General features: G+C 35.9%; 1 protein-coding gene across 1 annotated transcript in view; it reads right to left on the reverse strand.

Annotated features, from left to right (window-relative positions):
- Window positions 1-1,111: 1,111 nt before the first annotated feature.
- The window catches only part of BPNT2 (3'(2'), 5'-bisphosphate nucleotidase 2), a 59,330-nt gene continuing 42,574 nt past the window's right edge, over window positions 1,112-17,867 (reverse strand). The window contains exons 3-5 of the mRNA XM_001368458.4: window positions 16,630-16,725; window positions 6,432-6,593; window positions 1,112-4,123 (exon numbers count right to left, since the gene is read on the reverse strand). Of these exons, the coding sequence (XP_001368495.1) occupies window positions 3,852-4,123; window positions 6,432-6,593; window positions 16,630-16,725 (530 nt within the window). The 3' untranslated portion in view covers window positions 1,112-3,851. The remainder of the gene's footprint in view (window positions 4,124-6,431; window positions 6,594-16,629; window positions 16,726-17,867) is intronic.

The raw sequence follows: 17,867 nt of genomic DNA on the forward strand, positions 1-17,867 counted from the left end.
TCAGGACAGGTTTGATTTGCTTCTCCCTGTAGTTTATTTAACAACACCACTTCCATCCCTATTAGAGATTCAATTTAGAGCTAGAAAGACTTAAAAGGTCCAATAGTCTAGTCCAACTTTCTCACATCACTCCAAATTTCAGAAGCAGTAAGTTGATAATGAAGGAAAACATGAGGGGAACAGAGGATAGGGGAAAATGATGGAAAGGGCAGTTTAGTAGAAAGAGGAGGGCAAGATAAGGGAAAAAATACAGAAGAGAGAAGGTGACAAGTGTCAGTGGTACTAAAATGCATATCATGTTGAGATTCACAGTATATGGAAGGGTTAAACAGTGTCTGTTTGGAATGAATAAATCAGTTGTCACTAATACCTTGAAATCTTGGGGAAAAGGCCAAATAACTTGTAGTACTCTCTGAAAACAGAAGATTCAAAGGATTAAGGGCAGGATGTGCTAAAACATGATTTTGACAACTTCCTCCTTTTGCCCCAAATGTATATTCGAAATTCTACAAACTAAAAAATTGTATTTTGTGCTATCATATACTTTAAGCTCTGTTAATGTGATACAACTCTTTCTGCTTACTGAAAGTGGGCAAGGGGAGGAAAATGGATTTCCTTGTTTAATAAAGTAAAAATATTACCTTAATCCAGTGACAACTTTTCATTTTTCATACAATGAGAAATAATGTATATGGCTTTTGGAAACAAAGAGAAAATCCTTTTAAAAGAATGAATATGCTGCATACTCGCTTCCCAAAAAAATCAGCCATGCATATCTTACTTAACTGTGCCAAATAAATTAAGAGAAATAATGCATTTAATTGCTAGCCAATATCTTTCTTTTTGTACATGTACAGATACTTCACAAAGACCTATTAAAAACAAACAGCAAAATTATGCTTGGAATCTTTTTCTGCTTGATAGAAAAATCTCGTATTGCAGGAAGAAAAAAAAATAAAACACCTAATTCAGTTCCATCTCCTTCTTCAAGTATTTTTCCTTTTTCCCACAAAATATGGGCATTTACAATTAAGACAAGCACCTTTTCCGTAAAACATATTTGCCAATATTCCAAAGGAAGAAGAAATGACATTAACAAAAAATTAGCAGCTTTGACCATTTCAAAATAATTTATTTTAAATTATCTTAGGAGAAGAGAAAAACATTTTAAGGCTCATAATTAACTATGCAATACTGGGGGGAACACAAAGTCACCCTAAAATTCAAAATACCAAATACACAATTCATCACTGTCATATCAATGAAGTCATATGACTACCAATTAATACCTATTCACTGCTGAAAGGACATGGTAGTCAAGGAGAAATACAAAAGAGACTTTTTTTAACAAGGTCACAGAAAGGACCTTGCCCTCGCTGAACTGGAATTTCCCAATCTAGTCCTATGTCACATGTAGGCAGGAAAGGATATTGGCTACATTTCTCCTCCTAACACACTTGGTCTTAGTATAGAGGCCAAATTGGTAAATATGTGACTTTTACCAATTTTGCTGGTATAAAACAGTTGTTTGCTGGTATATATTTACTGGTGAATACCAGCTGAAAATATGTGCTGGTTAAGACTATGCCTCACATACCTCGGTATCCCTCTCAGCCCTCAGAACAGCACTTTGCACAAAATAGGCCTCTAATAAAAGCTGACTGAATTAAAACAAATGCCACTTCCAAATATACTGCTAGAATATTCAATTTGAGTCAGCAGTGATCCACCTTCCTTGCCACTTTTACCATACCAGTAAAAGGTTCTTTTTAACCACAATACTAACCAAATAACTAAAGATTTTCAAACTCACAACACTGTATACAGAATTCTTACTTAATTGCATAAATTACAAATGCCCTAACCATTAGAATGGCCAAAAATAGGCATCATTCAACAAAAGAATATTAAATGGCTGTGGGCACAGAAACCACCAGATTCATGAAGATGAGCCAAGGAGAATCTTTGTTTCTAACCACTGCTCCCACATGGTCTTGGCCAACACTCTTGCCAGTCATATACTGTCAGTGTAAAGGACTAGGTAAAAATATATGGATGGATGAGATAGAGTGATCGATCTCTCATTACTATGAAGAGTCCACTTGTTTCTCCGGATCATGACATTCCTATCTCCTCACATCTTATGTTGTTTTTCAGCAGTTTTGTCCTCTCTTCATTGAAATGGTATCAGTAGCCTTTAGGCACACCCTAGGTGTTTGTGCCGCCATCTTCCATGAGGAAGGGCCTAGAAATGGTGTCCTCAACAGGGCCAGTATCACAAGAAATAAGATTCCATGGCCAGATTATCCATTCTAGCAACCTTTACCTTTGCGGTAAAGATGGTACAGAACTATTATGCCATGTTACTAAAAGAAAATAATATGAAATTAAGATTAAATGGTTAAATTTCGTTCAATCTCTCTTTCAGTAGAATCCCTTCTTTGCCATTGTTCCATAGGACAATGGAACACTTAAAGAGATAAAAAAGAATGGCATTGGTTAGTGTCCTTGAGGTGTCCAGGTATGGAATCAATAGTGTCACCCAGAGAGAAACCGCTTTTGGATGAGAGTTCAAAAATAAGCGATCCTTACAGCCAGGACAAAACAGGCCACAAGGTCAATGTTTCATCCTTCCTTTGTGAAGGAGGTTCTGAAGCATTATCAGAAGACAATTCTCATGAGAATGAACTCTAAGCCTCAGGGTTTTACCCAACAGTGAGTTTATGTGATACCCCAAAGACCACTAGTAGTCTAGGGAAATACAATTCTTGAAGATCAGATCTTTTCAATATAAACAAGACAAAACTTTTTTTTTTAAATAAGAGATAATTTGAGTATTTTTTTTTTGAAGAGAAAAGGCCACCTCAATTCTGGTGCTACCAACACATTCAACTTCAATTACCAACAATTCATTTATAGTTTTGTGATCCTTCTTTCTGTACCTTAGGGCTCTAACAGTCTTTTCATTGAAAATAGATAGTGAAAAGGTATACTAAAATTCCTTGGGCCAATTCTGAAACTCCAGAATAAAACTTACAAGTAGAAGAATCAATAATTAGAATAGGGAAGGGAGTTGGGGGAGCACCCAATGAGTCATGCATTTTTCACAGGGAAAGTGAAAAGCAACAGCAAGACATTAAAGCTATGTCAAGAAACACAATTTTCTTTTAAAATACACAGAAATAATGGTTACCATGATGTACAAATAAATCAAAATTTCAATATTTTCTATCAGCTGGACAACCAACTTTTAAAAGTTCTGGAAAAAATGAAATCAAACTCTTCTGTTATTTTTAATCAGTCAGAAACGTTCTGTCACAGATGAATAGTTATTTATTTCTTGCATATAGATGGGTGTTTGGCTCCTTGTGCTTTCCATCCAAATGGAACTGGGGAGAAATCCTTGATGGGACCTCATTTTCAGCAAGGTATATTTTAAAGTAATGCCAAATGAACTTTCAAAATTAATTCCTTGATTTCTGCCTGATTCTTTGTGAAAGGTTGTTTAATGATGCTGCTGTGACAAGTCACTGAAATAAGGTCTGTTCAGATCTAGATTTCAACCCACAGTCTATCTACATTTATGCACCTTGAGTATGACAACTGTATGAAAACAGCCTTCAAAATAAAGATGGTGAATGAGATAAAAAGCGACCCATCCTCTTCAATCTTGCATCTTACAGGGAAGGGAGTAGAGAGTGGGGAGAATCCCTTCTGCTTTCTTTCGTCTCAAGAAAACTGGATGGCCTTGATCATGCATAGTCTTCTACAGATTGTCTGTAGCCCAGGGCCCTGCAGGCTGACCCTTTTCAGCTCTAGGAAGGAGAGGCGTATCCTTGCAGACCTTAGGTTCATTTGTGTGATGTCTTTTCAAGATCTGGGAGTTTTCTGACCAGTGCCTGATGGTTCATGTTGATGCTGGCTAGGAGTCCTCCTTCATTGCCATCGGAGCCAGTGTAACTGATCTCTTCACCACTCAAGGTGGTCATATGGCCCCCAAGAGCTTTAAGGAGGGCATTGCCGGCACAAATATCCCATTTTTTAATATATGTCACGTGGATATAGATATCAGCCTTTTCTTGGTTCTCATCAGGCACATCCAAGAGAGATAAAACTTTGTAACCTGAAGAATAAAACACAGAACCGATGTTATTGTTTCTTACAAGTAGCTAATATTTTGAAAGTGCGCTCTCAACTATTAAATAATAGGACAGAACTTTGATACTAAATACTGATAATTACATTTTATGGAATTTAAAGTCTAAATTATGACTTGACACCTGTAGTTCTGTTTTTAATTTTTTTTCTTTGCAGTTATTTTCAGTGGAATGGTATATTCATGTGGACTAAGGTTAGAACTAAGTAAATTGCTACCCACAATTTTCACTCAAAAACTCTGGAAATTTTTACTTTAAAAGTCAATTTTTTTATCTTAATTTTTATTCTAGTTCATAATTCCAATTTTAATTCTATTATTCTTTACTCAGCTTGAATGCCAGGAAAGGTTAGTTGTTTCAACAGTCCACTCATTAACTTCAAAGAATCCACCATTCTCTTGTCTTTCCTCCTGTGTCTTGCTAATAATTGCTCAAACCCAGTGCTGGGTAGTTAGTTGTCTTCTCTGCTCCTGCACACTATTGGAAAAAATCATGAAATCTACATCATTCTATCAATTAGAGAAGTATGCTCTGCAACCAAACTCGGCTGATCCTCATTACTGATGAGCAACTCTTTTATTACTAACTGATCCACTTTCCTATATTCTCAAGGTTCTTAGACCATTCTCTATCTCCCCTTAGACCCTGTCAGAGTATGTAGTATGGCTGTAACTTAGCGCATATCATAGAACTTTTGTGCCTCGGTTTCCCCATCCTCAAAAAAGAAGATAATCTCACAGGGTTGATGTGATGATCAAAAGAGATTCTGTAAAGTGTTGTAAACATAAATCACAGACTTGGAACATAAGTGATCCTCTAAATATCACAAGGTAGCGCAGTGAAGAGAATGCTAGATCTGGAGTCAGGAAGACATCTTTCCAAGTTTGAATTTGGTCACATAACCACTAGTTATGTGACCTTGGGCAAATCAATTAACCCCGTTTGCCTCAGTTTCCTAATCTATAAAATGAGATGGAAATGGATTTGACAAACCCCAAATGGGGTCACAGAGAGTGAAACACAACTAAACAACAACTACTAAAAATTCAACATCTCTCATCTCATTTTGTAGATGAAGAAACTGAGAGAACACAGAAATGAAAATTTTAGCCCGATTTTCTTACAGGTTATATGAAAGTCAGTCACAAACTCAGGTCCCCCGACTCCTCTATCTTTCCAATAAGCCAAGCTGAATCATGTTTAGCTACTGCTCAGACTTTTTAAAATAAAGTTTTATTAATAAGTTGAGAAAGTCTGAAGTCTAATCTCCAAATAAGCATTACTATATATATTTAAGAAACCAAGTTTAAAGTAGAAAAACAAGTATATCCATGATTCAAGAATTAAATCACACGGTCTTTCTATATCTTCTTTAATTTCTGATCCTCACTTACAGAGATAATTTTTAAAAGCATAGCTAAGTCTCTAACAGTGCAAATAATGAGTCCCCTAAAGGGTTCACATGTATTCAAATTCAAAAATTCAGTTATGATAACTGGTTCAAACCCAAAGGAAATATGAAGTACAAATCTAAGTAAGTTTCAATCACTTCAGAGGATTCACTGTTTGCACTAATTGGACTTGATCAGCCTATAAGGGAGAGAATAAGAATATTCACCTTTAATACTATCCCCTTTTCCCAGATAAAAGAAAAACTCTATATTGATTTCCTGGCACAAGACTTGACTACAGCTGCTATGGTTTTGCATCATGATGATGACTTCATATCAATTTTTTAAAAAGTAACTTTTCTTAATGGCTTCAAATTATAATCATGGACTATTTCATCCAACATCTTCATTTTGTGGATAAAAATCATTGCTCCTTGGAGACACTGAATCTCACTTAAGGATACAACAAAATTTTAGAAAGCAAATAAAAATATTCTTGAGTCGTCTACTATATGCAGGGTGCTATGAGGACACAGAAAAAATTTTAATACAGATTTTGGCCTCAAGGAGCTCCAACGTAACTGGGAAATTTTATATATAATTTCCCCAGTAACTCATTTCCATTTTTCATATCTGCAAGGTATAAGATTTTGGCTCAGTAAAAGGAAAACCTTCCAAACTATGAGAATACTTCAGAGTGACAGACAGTAGCACAATTCTCCCCACTCTAAGTCTTCAAGATTGGATAACCATCTTCTCTGGGGTACTGGGAAGGAGATTTTTGCTTAGTTGTGTTTGAACTAAATGACTGATGGGGGTCCTCCTGCCTGAGAGAAATCTCTGTGTACATGTAATCATGATACTCTCAACAATAGTCACATACCGGCACCACCCGCAGGTATGATTGTAGTCTGGTTTCCAAACGTCTGAAGAGCCACCTGTTTAACTGTGCCTGAATGGGAACGAGACACGATGATCCTTGGGGTCTTCTCATTGTAGGAAGTACGAGCTTTTACATTGGAGCCACCATCCACCATTGCCCAAGCTAGAAAGGAAATTTATCATCCATTAGTAACTTTGGAAGACTCCCAGACCTTTGAAACCAGAAGTTATTCTTTAGTTTCACAGACATCTTTAAATGATTAAAAAACCATTCCCCTTTCAGAAAAGAATCTTCTGCAATTATATTTAACTAAAATAAGCAAAAACAATTGCATGTGATTAATTTACAAAATTGCTATTTATCTTCACTCTTGATTTGCATTTTTGTAACTATAGCCAATTCATGTTACAATTCCTAGTAGCTAAATTATGCTATACTTTTAGAATATGTAAATTTATTTCTATAATTTCTCCTCTACTCCCAAGGACTGTCAAAAGGCAACTTTCTGAAACACAAGTGAAATTGTTTTCCGCCCAAAGATAATTTAAATTACACATGTGTATGTAAAATGATCAGGAGAAGGAAATGGTAAACCACGCCAGTGTCTTTGCCAAGAAATCCCAAATGGAGTTATGAAGAGTTGGGACAAGACTGAAACACAACAAAAATACACCCATATATGCATATGGCTTTTATATATATACATATATGCATACATGTGTGTTTATGTATTTGTGTGCATACATCTGTATTTATGTTTCCCTCTGAAATGCTGATAATGGGGCAAAAGTAGCAGTCCTACCACATAATCTGTGGCTAAGCAGAACAATTCTATATATGGCTTTAAATACATTGACATAATCAAAGAGTTATCTGGATGACATTTTGTTTATGTTTTCCCTTTTGGAAATAAGCATAAAAAACCATATAAACATAGAACTCTAACCAGGGATCTCTAGAGAGTCTGTCTTTGGGAGTTGTGAGAGAACCAATAACTACCAGAGTTCTCCCTCCTCCAATACCACCCCAAACATGGATTAAGTGGCACAAAACTATTTTGGGACTTAATTTCCCTCTGAAATTCCAATGGCCATTATGACATGGTTTCCTAATCATGAAAGGGAATAGTCCCATTTACCTGAATTCAGGAGCTTCATATTTGAGCTATATCCCAAGATATGACTAGCCATCACACTATTCCCCACTAACCAGACACATTTCCATAAAGAGGTAAGAGAGAGTGTATATGTTTGGGGAGGGAGAGGGAGAAATCTAACCCAATGAATTCCTATTTTCTTATTGAATATTCTTTCTATACTACAGTAGAGTAAACCTCCTTTTGTGAACGGCCTCATTTTGTCTAAATATCTAATTTAAATGAGCAGATTTCTGGTCTGAGACAAGGTGGCCCTCTCTATCTCTACAACACACTGTTTCTCCCACAAATTAGGTATATTAATTAAATGGTTCTTCAATAAGCCAATCAGGTAACAATTATAGCTGTGGGAAGAAGAAATCCATTCTCATTTTATTCCAGGATGAAAAGATAGTGATTGTATAACAAATTCCCAGACATAAAGACATTAAAAGAATTAAGTAGAAACATTCTAAACATGAAGCAATTTAAAGCAAAAACTTAATAGCAAACATTTGCTTCCACAGTGACTATATCTTGGTGGAAAAAAAGGAATAACAAAACAAAACAAAATCTCTGCACTGCTTTAGAAAATGTGCTTTAGTTATAACTTGTTTTATTTACTAAGAAAAGAATTTGCAATATAGTCTCTCTAGAGGTCAGTATTGTACCAGGGAAAGAAAATGTTTATCTATTTTGGTACTAGGTATGCTATAAAGGAATATTTCAAATCATAAATCTGATATTTTCAATTTATGAAAACTATGTTTAAACAAATATATGTAATAGTTTAAAGGTATAGATCTATTTTAAAAATCACCTATATGGTTACACAAGAATGCTTAAAATTTTAGAGGGTAATGGAAACAATACACAGCATTGATTCAAAGATAGAAGTTGAGTTAAAAAAAAATAATGTTTGTACTTCATTGCCTTAAAAATCCCACTTAAGAGGCTTTGCTTGTTCTTTTCCAACTCTAAATCTATGCTCCTGTAATCAAGAATGTCACATGTGGGACTAAGTCAAAGACTTATTGAAATCAGGACAGCAGATTCATTCTGCTCTCTCATTTGTGTGTCTTGTTACTATCACAAAGGGAGATTAAATTGGCTCAGCATTGATTTAACAGTAATAATGATAATAGCCAGCATTTATATAGCACTCTAAAGGTTTGCAAAGTACTTTATGAATATTATCTCATTCGATCTTCAAAACCAATCTGGGAAATAGATGCTATTATCATTCCCTTTTCATAGATGAGAAAACCAAGGCAAAAATAGATACTCTCATTACTCCCAGTTTACAGATGAGGAAACTGAGGCTGGCACAGGCTAAACAGACATTGCCCAGGGCCATTCAGCTAGTAAGTTATCTAAAACCACATTTGAGAACTCAGGTTTTCCTGACTCTAGGAACAAGGCTCTTTTAACTGCATTACACTATCTAGGTGCTATGAAACCACCCTAAAAGTCTGTTGTCTCTGACTGGAGGGGAAAGTTACAGACCAAGTATCTGGGGAGCCCCAGGACTTTTTCACGGGTCTCTAAGTGTTATTGTCATCATAATACTAAGACACCTTAACTTCTAATAATGGTATAGATGAATAGATTTAAGCTATTATGAACAGAAACTTTTTGCAAGGAAGGGGCAGACCTTATATAAATTATAAGGGTGTGAAGGGGATCCCTAAGACCAAAGAGTCTGAGAACTGTTTGCCTAAAATATAGTAGAGTTAGGTAAGTTCAGAAGTGGCTAATGATCAGCCCCTAGGAGGTAGCAAAAAAGGATCCACGTGATTTCAGAGAGAGGTCCCAGGTGGAATGTCCCAGAGATCTGGGCTTGGCTCTCTCCTGGTAAACACTTTTATCAATGACTTAGATGAAGGCAATAGATGACATACTTGTCAAATACGAAGATGATGCAAAGGTGGCAAGGACGGCTAAGTCGGAGAACAGATTCAGGATCTGAAACAATTCACCAACATGCTACAATATCCAAGAATGAGAAGAAATCTGAAAGGTCATTCTGGTGTTTGTTCCTACCTGTGCTTTTACTTATAAAAGAAACTTCTGGTGCACAAACCCTCCTTCAATCAAAATATCTATAACTATACGGCAAATTGTGTCCCTACAAGGCTGCCTGGGGCACTGAGAGATTAAATGATCAGCACAGGGTCAGGCATAGTCAGTATGTACTCAGGGTGTAATCAAAGGTATCTATTCAGTTGGCTGCAGTGCAGTGAGGCATTGCCTGGCTCCTTAGGAATCTTATGCTAGCTTTAGATAGCTCTGTTCTGGAGTCAGGAAGATCGAGTTCAAATTTGGCCTCAGATACTCACTAGCTGTGGGTCCCTAGGCAAGTCACCAAAACTGGTTTGCCTCAGTTTCCTCATTTGTTAAACAAGCTGGAAAAGGAATTGGTAAACCATTATCTTTGCCAAAAAAATCTCAAATGGGGTCATAGAGTCAGATACAACTCAGATGAGTGAACAACAAAAAAGGCAAAAGGATTGAGGGCACATAGAAGATGGCAAAGTCCGAGAAGTGAAAGATGGAATGCCATGCATGCATGGTGAGGACGAATGACAAAAAGAATTCTATATTTTATCATAGCAGCAGCAGGGAACCACTGGAATTTATGAGTAGAGTTGTGGCAGAGTCAAATTATGATTAAGATAAATTGCATTGGTAGCTATGAGGTGGACTGATGAGGTATGGAAGAGTATTGAGGCATGGGGACCAATTATGAGAGAATTGTCTGAAAGGTGGTGATAATGGTCTGAACTCAAAGAGTAGCCGATGAGAGATCAAAGAGGTGCTGCCAAGGCAGAATTTGCAAGATGTATAATTGGCTGATGAGAAGGAGAAAGGGAGAGTAAAGAGCCAAAGTGTGGGAAAGAAGAGAATTAGTTGAATTATAAGTGCCTATAAGTTGGTAATAATGGTGTAAGAGTTAAAAAGATAAATATTAGGGTGAGATCTATAGATCTCTGAGACTTCTATAGAGCATAGATTTTTGAAGGACCATATATTTTTTGGCATTTTCATGCCACCATCTCTAGAACTCTCATACCTTCAGAAATGGTATGTCAGAAGAGTGATCTTTTTCTTTTGTGTATAATTTTAGAACATTCATTCCAAGATTTAAAAAAATTTTTGAGAGAAACTTCAGGAAAAGAAGCTTGTTAATAACTCCTCGAATCAAGAAAGTGAACTGTTTGGAGAAAGTGCCATAAAGAAACCTACACTGCATCAGAAGATCCAGAATGAACTTTGGAATGTAATTGATTGAACTGAAGGGGGTTGAACATATTTATTCTGAATGTAAATTCTTTATGACCCCAATTGGCTTTTTGTCAATGCACCTAGCAAATACTGGTTTCGCTCCCTCTCTCTTTTTTATTTCCCTCATATCTCCAACTATTGTAGTTTTCTCTTAGAAAAGTACAATATTGTATGCACCTGTAGCTAGAAGATCTTTAGAGCTATAAGCTGGTTATGTTAAATGATTCGTTCAGAGACTAGTCTCCCAAAGAATCACAGGGAGAATTGTGAAGGGTCACTCAAACTTTCTTTGCCTATCAATCAGCAACTTTTAAATCAACAAGAACTCAAAGTATCCCTACTTAACACTAAGTAAGAGAACTCACAAGTCACTTGCTAGAGTGGGTGACAACTCCAGAGACCACTGTCAACCCTCTTGGGAAGTAGCTAGGCAAACTGACAGACTGCGATTGGTTCCTGTAAAGTGGGGAAGAGACAGGAAGTGATGTGGAAAAAAAAGACTATAAAAAGTCCTGAACTTCTTTTCCAAGGGGAGTTCAGATCTTTGGAACTTGGCTTTTTTGACTTCCTCTTGGGACTCTGAGTTGGTGAGCTTGACTAAAGGAGGAGACTCTTTCCCTAAATCCTACTTCAACTTGCTGGGTAAGTAGCTGGCCTTCCTTTCCTAGCTTCTGGAGAGACTGGTTCTGGAGAGGCCTTCCTTTCCTGGAGGGGGCTGTATTGGTGGAAATCTTGCTGAAGATACCACCAGGTCCACTAGCTGAAGATTACCAAGCCTTGACAGGGCTGAGCTAGACACCAGAACAACACTTAGGGTGATAGGCTAGACATTTTCTCTACCTTCTTCTTGCATTCCTCCACTTTCATTCTTACCACCTCTGTAAACAAAGCTACTAAAAGTCATTTTAACTTAAGCATATTTTTATATCAGCGATCACAATATTACTTTAGAACTTTCATATTAGCATAAAAATTTAAATTTTTATATTCTTACATTTGTGACTTCCAGAATACCCCTTCTGAACCCTATCCCTCCTTGACCACTTGTCTGTATTTCCTTTCATTCATCCATTCCAGAGTTTTGTCAAACATCTACTGGTTTAGAGATTATTTCTTCCTTTTAGTTCCTGGTTCAGTCATCTCCTCTAAAATCTGTACTCTTATGTGGGGTCTTCAACAAATATACCGACCATTTTGATCTCCCAGTTAAGTGACTCACAAATAGCCTTTGTAGACTTTAAATTAAATGTCCAATACTTCAAGAATTATTCTTATAAATTTTATTATCTGACAAAATAGAACCACAGGACTAAGTTTTTCTACCTGCTCCACCAAAGCCATGACAGGAAGAAAAGAGAGTGAGAGATGGAACTACACCCAATTTATATCCTGCCTACATCAGCAAGTAACAACGGGAAGTGAGTAGGGCGCTGGGAATCATAGTTTTGCTGGGGATTGTAGTTTTTAGGGTAACAGGTTCTAATTGCACACCTTCTCACTCCATATCAACTAACCATAGGAATATTTTTATCTTGGATCTCATTTATCACATAACTGATCTGGAGCCCAGAAATTCTTCTGGGTATAATCTCCAATCCTGCCAATACTCCCTGTGCCTCATTCTATACTTCTTTATCTTCACTGAAACTCTTCTTTGTATTTACTACTTTCCTGGTCAAACACCCCCTTTTTTAATTCTTCTTCTTCCATAACAAACTTCACCTTCTAGTTAGCCAGTTTAACTGGACACTGATTTATATTCTCTAATCTCTTGCTAGTTTATTGTAAGGAATACAGTATCCTCCCCAATCTATTAAATGAAGAAGCCCTGGGGAAACCAACCCCTCTCTCCCCCAAAAACTCCAACAAAAAAGTTGAGGCACTGTCAAAAGACTAGCAATGATAGCCTCTTTTCCCACCCAAAAGAACTCTGAATATTAACTAGCCTCCAGTTCTATAGTTTTCTCTCCTCCTCCTAGAATGAATCAACACCAATCCTCAAGTCTAGAATCCTTAGCCCTTTTCCCTAGTGCCTGGTTCTTCAAAACTCTGATAAAAATACTACAAAAACTAAGCAGATTTTGCTGATTTAGGGGAGAGGGGCCCCACTGCCTCTCAGTTCCTAAAGGTATACCCAACTGGATGGAAGGGGCTCAAAGGGCATGTATCCATTGTTCTCCCTGCTTGTCCTACATTCTGTGAGCATCTATCATCAATAAAGGCTTGCTTTATTGTCTCATTGTATGAATTTCATGTTTCCTTTTACTGGAATTTGGCATCTCCTGAATCTTAAACCTATATTAAAACTCCAAAATATTGCCATTCACATCTTGCTAAACATCAACTCAGACTTATGCTATATCTGCCTTTTCTGCTCCTATCCATGTGCTGAAGAATACTATTTCTTCAGGAGCTTGGTATATCATTAACTCAATACTCACTCCCCCTCTGCATACCATCTTCCTTTCATCTTCTTTCGTTACCTACAAACATCTCTCTCTCTCTCTCATCCTAAAACACCAACCAAAAAAAAAGGATAAAAACTTCCCTTAATTCTATTGTCTCTTCAAGACATCATCTTTTATTCTTTTAACAGCAATATAACTAGGAAAAAAAGGCATCACTTTTATTCATTAATTCCTCATTTTGTTGCAATCTGACTTCCAATTTTATCAGTTTAGGCTGCTCTCTCTAAGTTTACCAACAGTGTCTTCACTACTACACTCAACAGACTTTTCTCAGTTCCAAGCCTACTTGAGCTCTCCACATCATGAGAGATTGCCATTTATAACTTGTTTTCTCAGTAACTTCTACTGGAGCATCATCCGTGCCCCATAACTGTGACGTACATTTCCCTAACTGTGATGTATATCCCAAAGCTCCATCATTCACTTTCTTCTTTCAAAGATCTCATCAGCTTCCATGTGTTAATTATAATGTCTACGCATATAAGATATAAGTATCTTTTGCGTGAAAATGAAAGGTAGATTCCATTTTAAAGTATATTATTAAATTCAGAAAACAATTTTTCCTAATAAAAACTATTTATCTTTATAAGAAGTGAATAAAAATGTAAAAAATGACATTTGTTTAGTCAAGATCTGCTTTTAAAATATTTCGCTAAGGGAATAATAATATTTGAAAGTAAGGAAACTGTGTTTTTGAAAGCAATTTTTTCATTAGGACAAATGAGGCTTCTCTTCCATTATTCCAAGTTAAGTACTTAACTCGTAATAGCTCTGGCTAAATCAATCATGATTCCTGAATTTTAAACAATTTTAATGATGATAATGCCTGGTATGTTTAAGATTAACTATGTTGTGATTTGTTCCCCATGTACTCAATAGACCTGGAAATTGAGGGGACTGTGGAATAGCTAAACAAGTTGTGACACATGACTATGATGGAATACCGCCTCACCATACGAAATGAAAAGCAGACTAACTTTTTTTTATAAAAATGCAGAAAGACATAAATGAAATTATGACGAATGAAATGAACAGAACCAAGAGAACATTATATACTGCAACAGAAATATTGTTTAAAGAATGAGTTGTATGTCCACCTACAAAGAAAGAAATGATAAAAAGAAACAAGCAAGACATAGTTTTATATCGTATATCTTTTTGTTAAATGATGCCTTCTCTAGTGCAGAAAGGAGACGCTTGGGAATTTTGATGTAACACACACATATAGGAGTATAAGTAAATTAAAAAGTATAAATAATATAAATACACATAGTAATAATATTGTTTATTACAATTATTATATAAATATCCACCATCATAGAAGAGGCAGATGGAGTCCGAATACAGATTGGAACACAGCATTCTTCACTTTTTACCCTTCCATGAATTTTTCTCTAAGCAATATATGTCTTGTTTTACAATGTGATGGTCAGGGAAATATGTATTATATGATAGCATTATGTACTGCCTATGTACAAACATCCCTTCTTGCAGAGGAGGGAGAGAAAGAAAAAAAAATTTAAGCTTATTATTTCTTTTTGAAAATGAGGGTTCTGGAAAAAAGTAGAATTAATGATAATCAAATCAAAAGAGAATAAAAAAAGGACATTGATGAATCATTTAAAAATACAAATAAGAGAGCAAAAGAAAATGCAGAATAGTACCCAAACAAGCAAAGCAATGTTGAATATGAAATATGTTTTAAAGGCTATGTGTTCCAAGAGAAAAAACTGTTGAAGATAGATGGATACACATCCATACTATATTTCACATCAGGGTATTTATGTTTTTATTTGGAGGTTTTGATTTTGTATGAGTGTGCTCTTAAAACAATGACCAATATGGAAGTGTGTATTGCTTAATAATAAAAATTAAATTTAAAAAAAAGCTATATGTAATGAAGATTCACAATTTTATATGTGGTCCTCTTTTTTCTGATCTTTGAATGTGGAAATGTTTGTATTTGTTAATATTTATTAATTTTATAGTAACAAAAGAGAAAAAATTTTAAATCGTTATGAATAAAATATTAAAATATAGGGGAAATATAAGCATGTCCTCATCCTCATTATATCTCAGCTTCCCCTTAAATAAAAATTAGAATAATGAGGCTTTCCAGAGCTCTGAGGAATCATAAGAATACAAAATGGAGAAAAACAGGATAAGGAAGTAAGAAGCACCCTAAGATTTGGAGTGTAAATAGTAATAAATATTTATTAAGGTATGGTACTAGGAGACAGAAATACAAATTCATGCTATTTATACACAAGGAGCTACATTCCTAACAGAGGAGACAAAAATCATAAAAGAAGAATATGTTAGTCACACTATTTCCTATAGTTATTCCACCTCTCTATATTCAATCTTTGACCCTCACAGGGTTCCTACAAGGAATAGTCAAGACATGCATGTGCCCTGCAGCCTGGATGATGCACCTGCATCATTGGTAGGAGATACCAAACCAAACATAAGCATTAACCCCTAAAAGGAAAGCTGATATTCTGATGGAAGAATACCTCCAAGGTTAGGTGCTCTGTAACAGACAGAAATATCTTCATCTGTCTACCTCTATCTCTTGATAAGACATCTAGATCTAGAAAGAGAGAGATGAATGTATGTACACGGCAGGCAGCAAGATGCAGTAGCCTCCCAATCAGGACATCCTGGATTCAATCCTGACTGGCACATATGATGTGCTGTGTGGGTCTGGGCAAAGTCACTTAGCCTTTCTATGACCCTCAAATAGTTTTCTCTAAGGCTGTATAAATGCCAAAATAATTGATGATTTAACCTGGCAAAATATGCATTAGTAAAGGGCATTTTCCTTCCCAGAGTCCCCCCTGTAGTGAAAAATTGCCTATCCAGTTAAAAAAGGAGAAAAAATAAAGAGACAATGGGGGGGGGGGATGGCACAGGAAACACTGTGGTGAAACTCAGGGCATATCATTGCTAACTATCTACACATTATATTTAGCTAATTATCAATCATGAGCATTTAAATTATTTGCAATAAAAGAGAAAAGGGGCAAAAAATTATCCAAATGCAATTCTGAGTTGGTTTTGAAATAGCAGGATACACATTCAGTTTAATACACACTAAGAGCCTCAGACATTGATACTCCTGCTCTTAGACCCTCTGTCAGTAGCCACAGCCCAATCTGGAAAACAGGATCTTTGTGGTGATAAATCGAGCTCTAAGCTCAATGTTTTCTGGGCATCTGATGGCAGTTTGGTATGAACTTTCCACTGCAAACATCAGGCTCACTGCTAGGCTAAGAGAAGAAGACAGGGCAGCAGGACAAAGGAATACCTGTATAAGCAGAGAATGGCTTATGAATGACTCCCAGCACGGGTTCACCATTGACAGCTACGCACACCATTGTAGTGACATACTTCCGAAGATCCTCTAGTGGGAAAACAAAACAAAAGTAATGATTAAAGTCACAAAATATAAATCCAGAATAATCCAGGTCAGCTTTTATAACAAAAAGTTTTTATCTGTTTTATTTTAATCATAATTTTTTAAGGTGATATGAAATGGTTCCATGGGGTAATAAGTAAGTCTAAAATAAATGTAGCTTCCTTGATAAATCCCGCTATACTACCCCAGGAGAAGCCCTTTGCAAATACAAAGTAAATGCTATTTTTCATCAGTCCACTCTTGTGGAAGATTATTTGTTTCATTGTGTCTATGTCCAATGTACTTCATCTAGATAAATATATTCTTTTTGTGTTCCAGCTTTCAAAGCGACTGGAAGGTCAAACATTTCAAAGCTTTTATCATGAATCATCCTGTGCATCTTCAAGGTCACAAATGTATAGGAGATAAATCCTGGATTCAGAGGACATATAAGGGAATGGAGTGCTGCATTGAACTGAATTTTGTCAAATCAGAAAACAATTTGTTTAGAATCTAGGATGTACATAATCACTATACTTTTGACTAAGAGATCAGTATATCAATAAACATGACATTAAATAGGCATGTTAAATAGAATTTAATCTTTTTGATGATTCAGAATGTTAAAGCCTTATACTTAATTAAAAGTATGTTGGGAGGTTATTTCTAAGAGCTCAAACTTTTCACTTTACAGATGAGGGAAATGAGGCCAGAAGAAGGAATATGATTTGCCCATGATCACTCAGGTAACAGAGGCAGAGCATAAGAGTCATCATTCTGAATATAAAATCTCCTTGTTACTGGCATTGTAAAAAGTTCCACAAGATTAGACTAATTTTTAGTCAACCCCTAATACTTTTGTTTTCCTGGGATCTACTTCTTTTCCCTGAAAGTAGAGGACAACAAAAACATCTTCTAGTCAACTGAGGGTGTACTGAGTTGGGTTTTATAATTAAAGTTTTAATTCAAAGAAGTAAAAATTATTTAGAAAACATTTATAAAACTGGAGGACTATGGCTATTAAGCCATATGTTTATTCAGAAAGGACAATGTAGATAAAAGGTATAATGGAAAAGCACTGAATATTTGGAAGACTGATTTAGATGAGGAAATCTATTAAGGAAAAGTGTGGTAAAGAACAATCAGAT

Source organism: Monodelphis domestica, chromosome 3 (genome assembly GCF_027887165.1).
Source record: "Monodelphis domestica isolate mMonDom1 chromosome 3, mMonDom1.pri, whole genome shotgun sequence".
Taxonomy (NCBI): Eukaryota; Metazoa; Chordata; class Mammalia; order Didelphimorphia; family Didelphidae; genus Monodelphis; species Monodelphis domestica.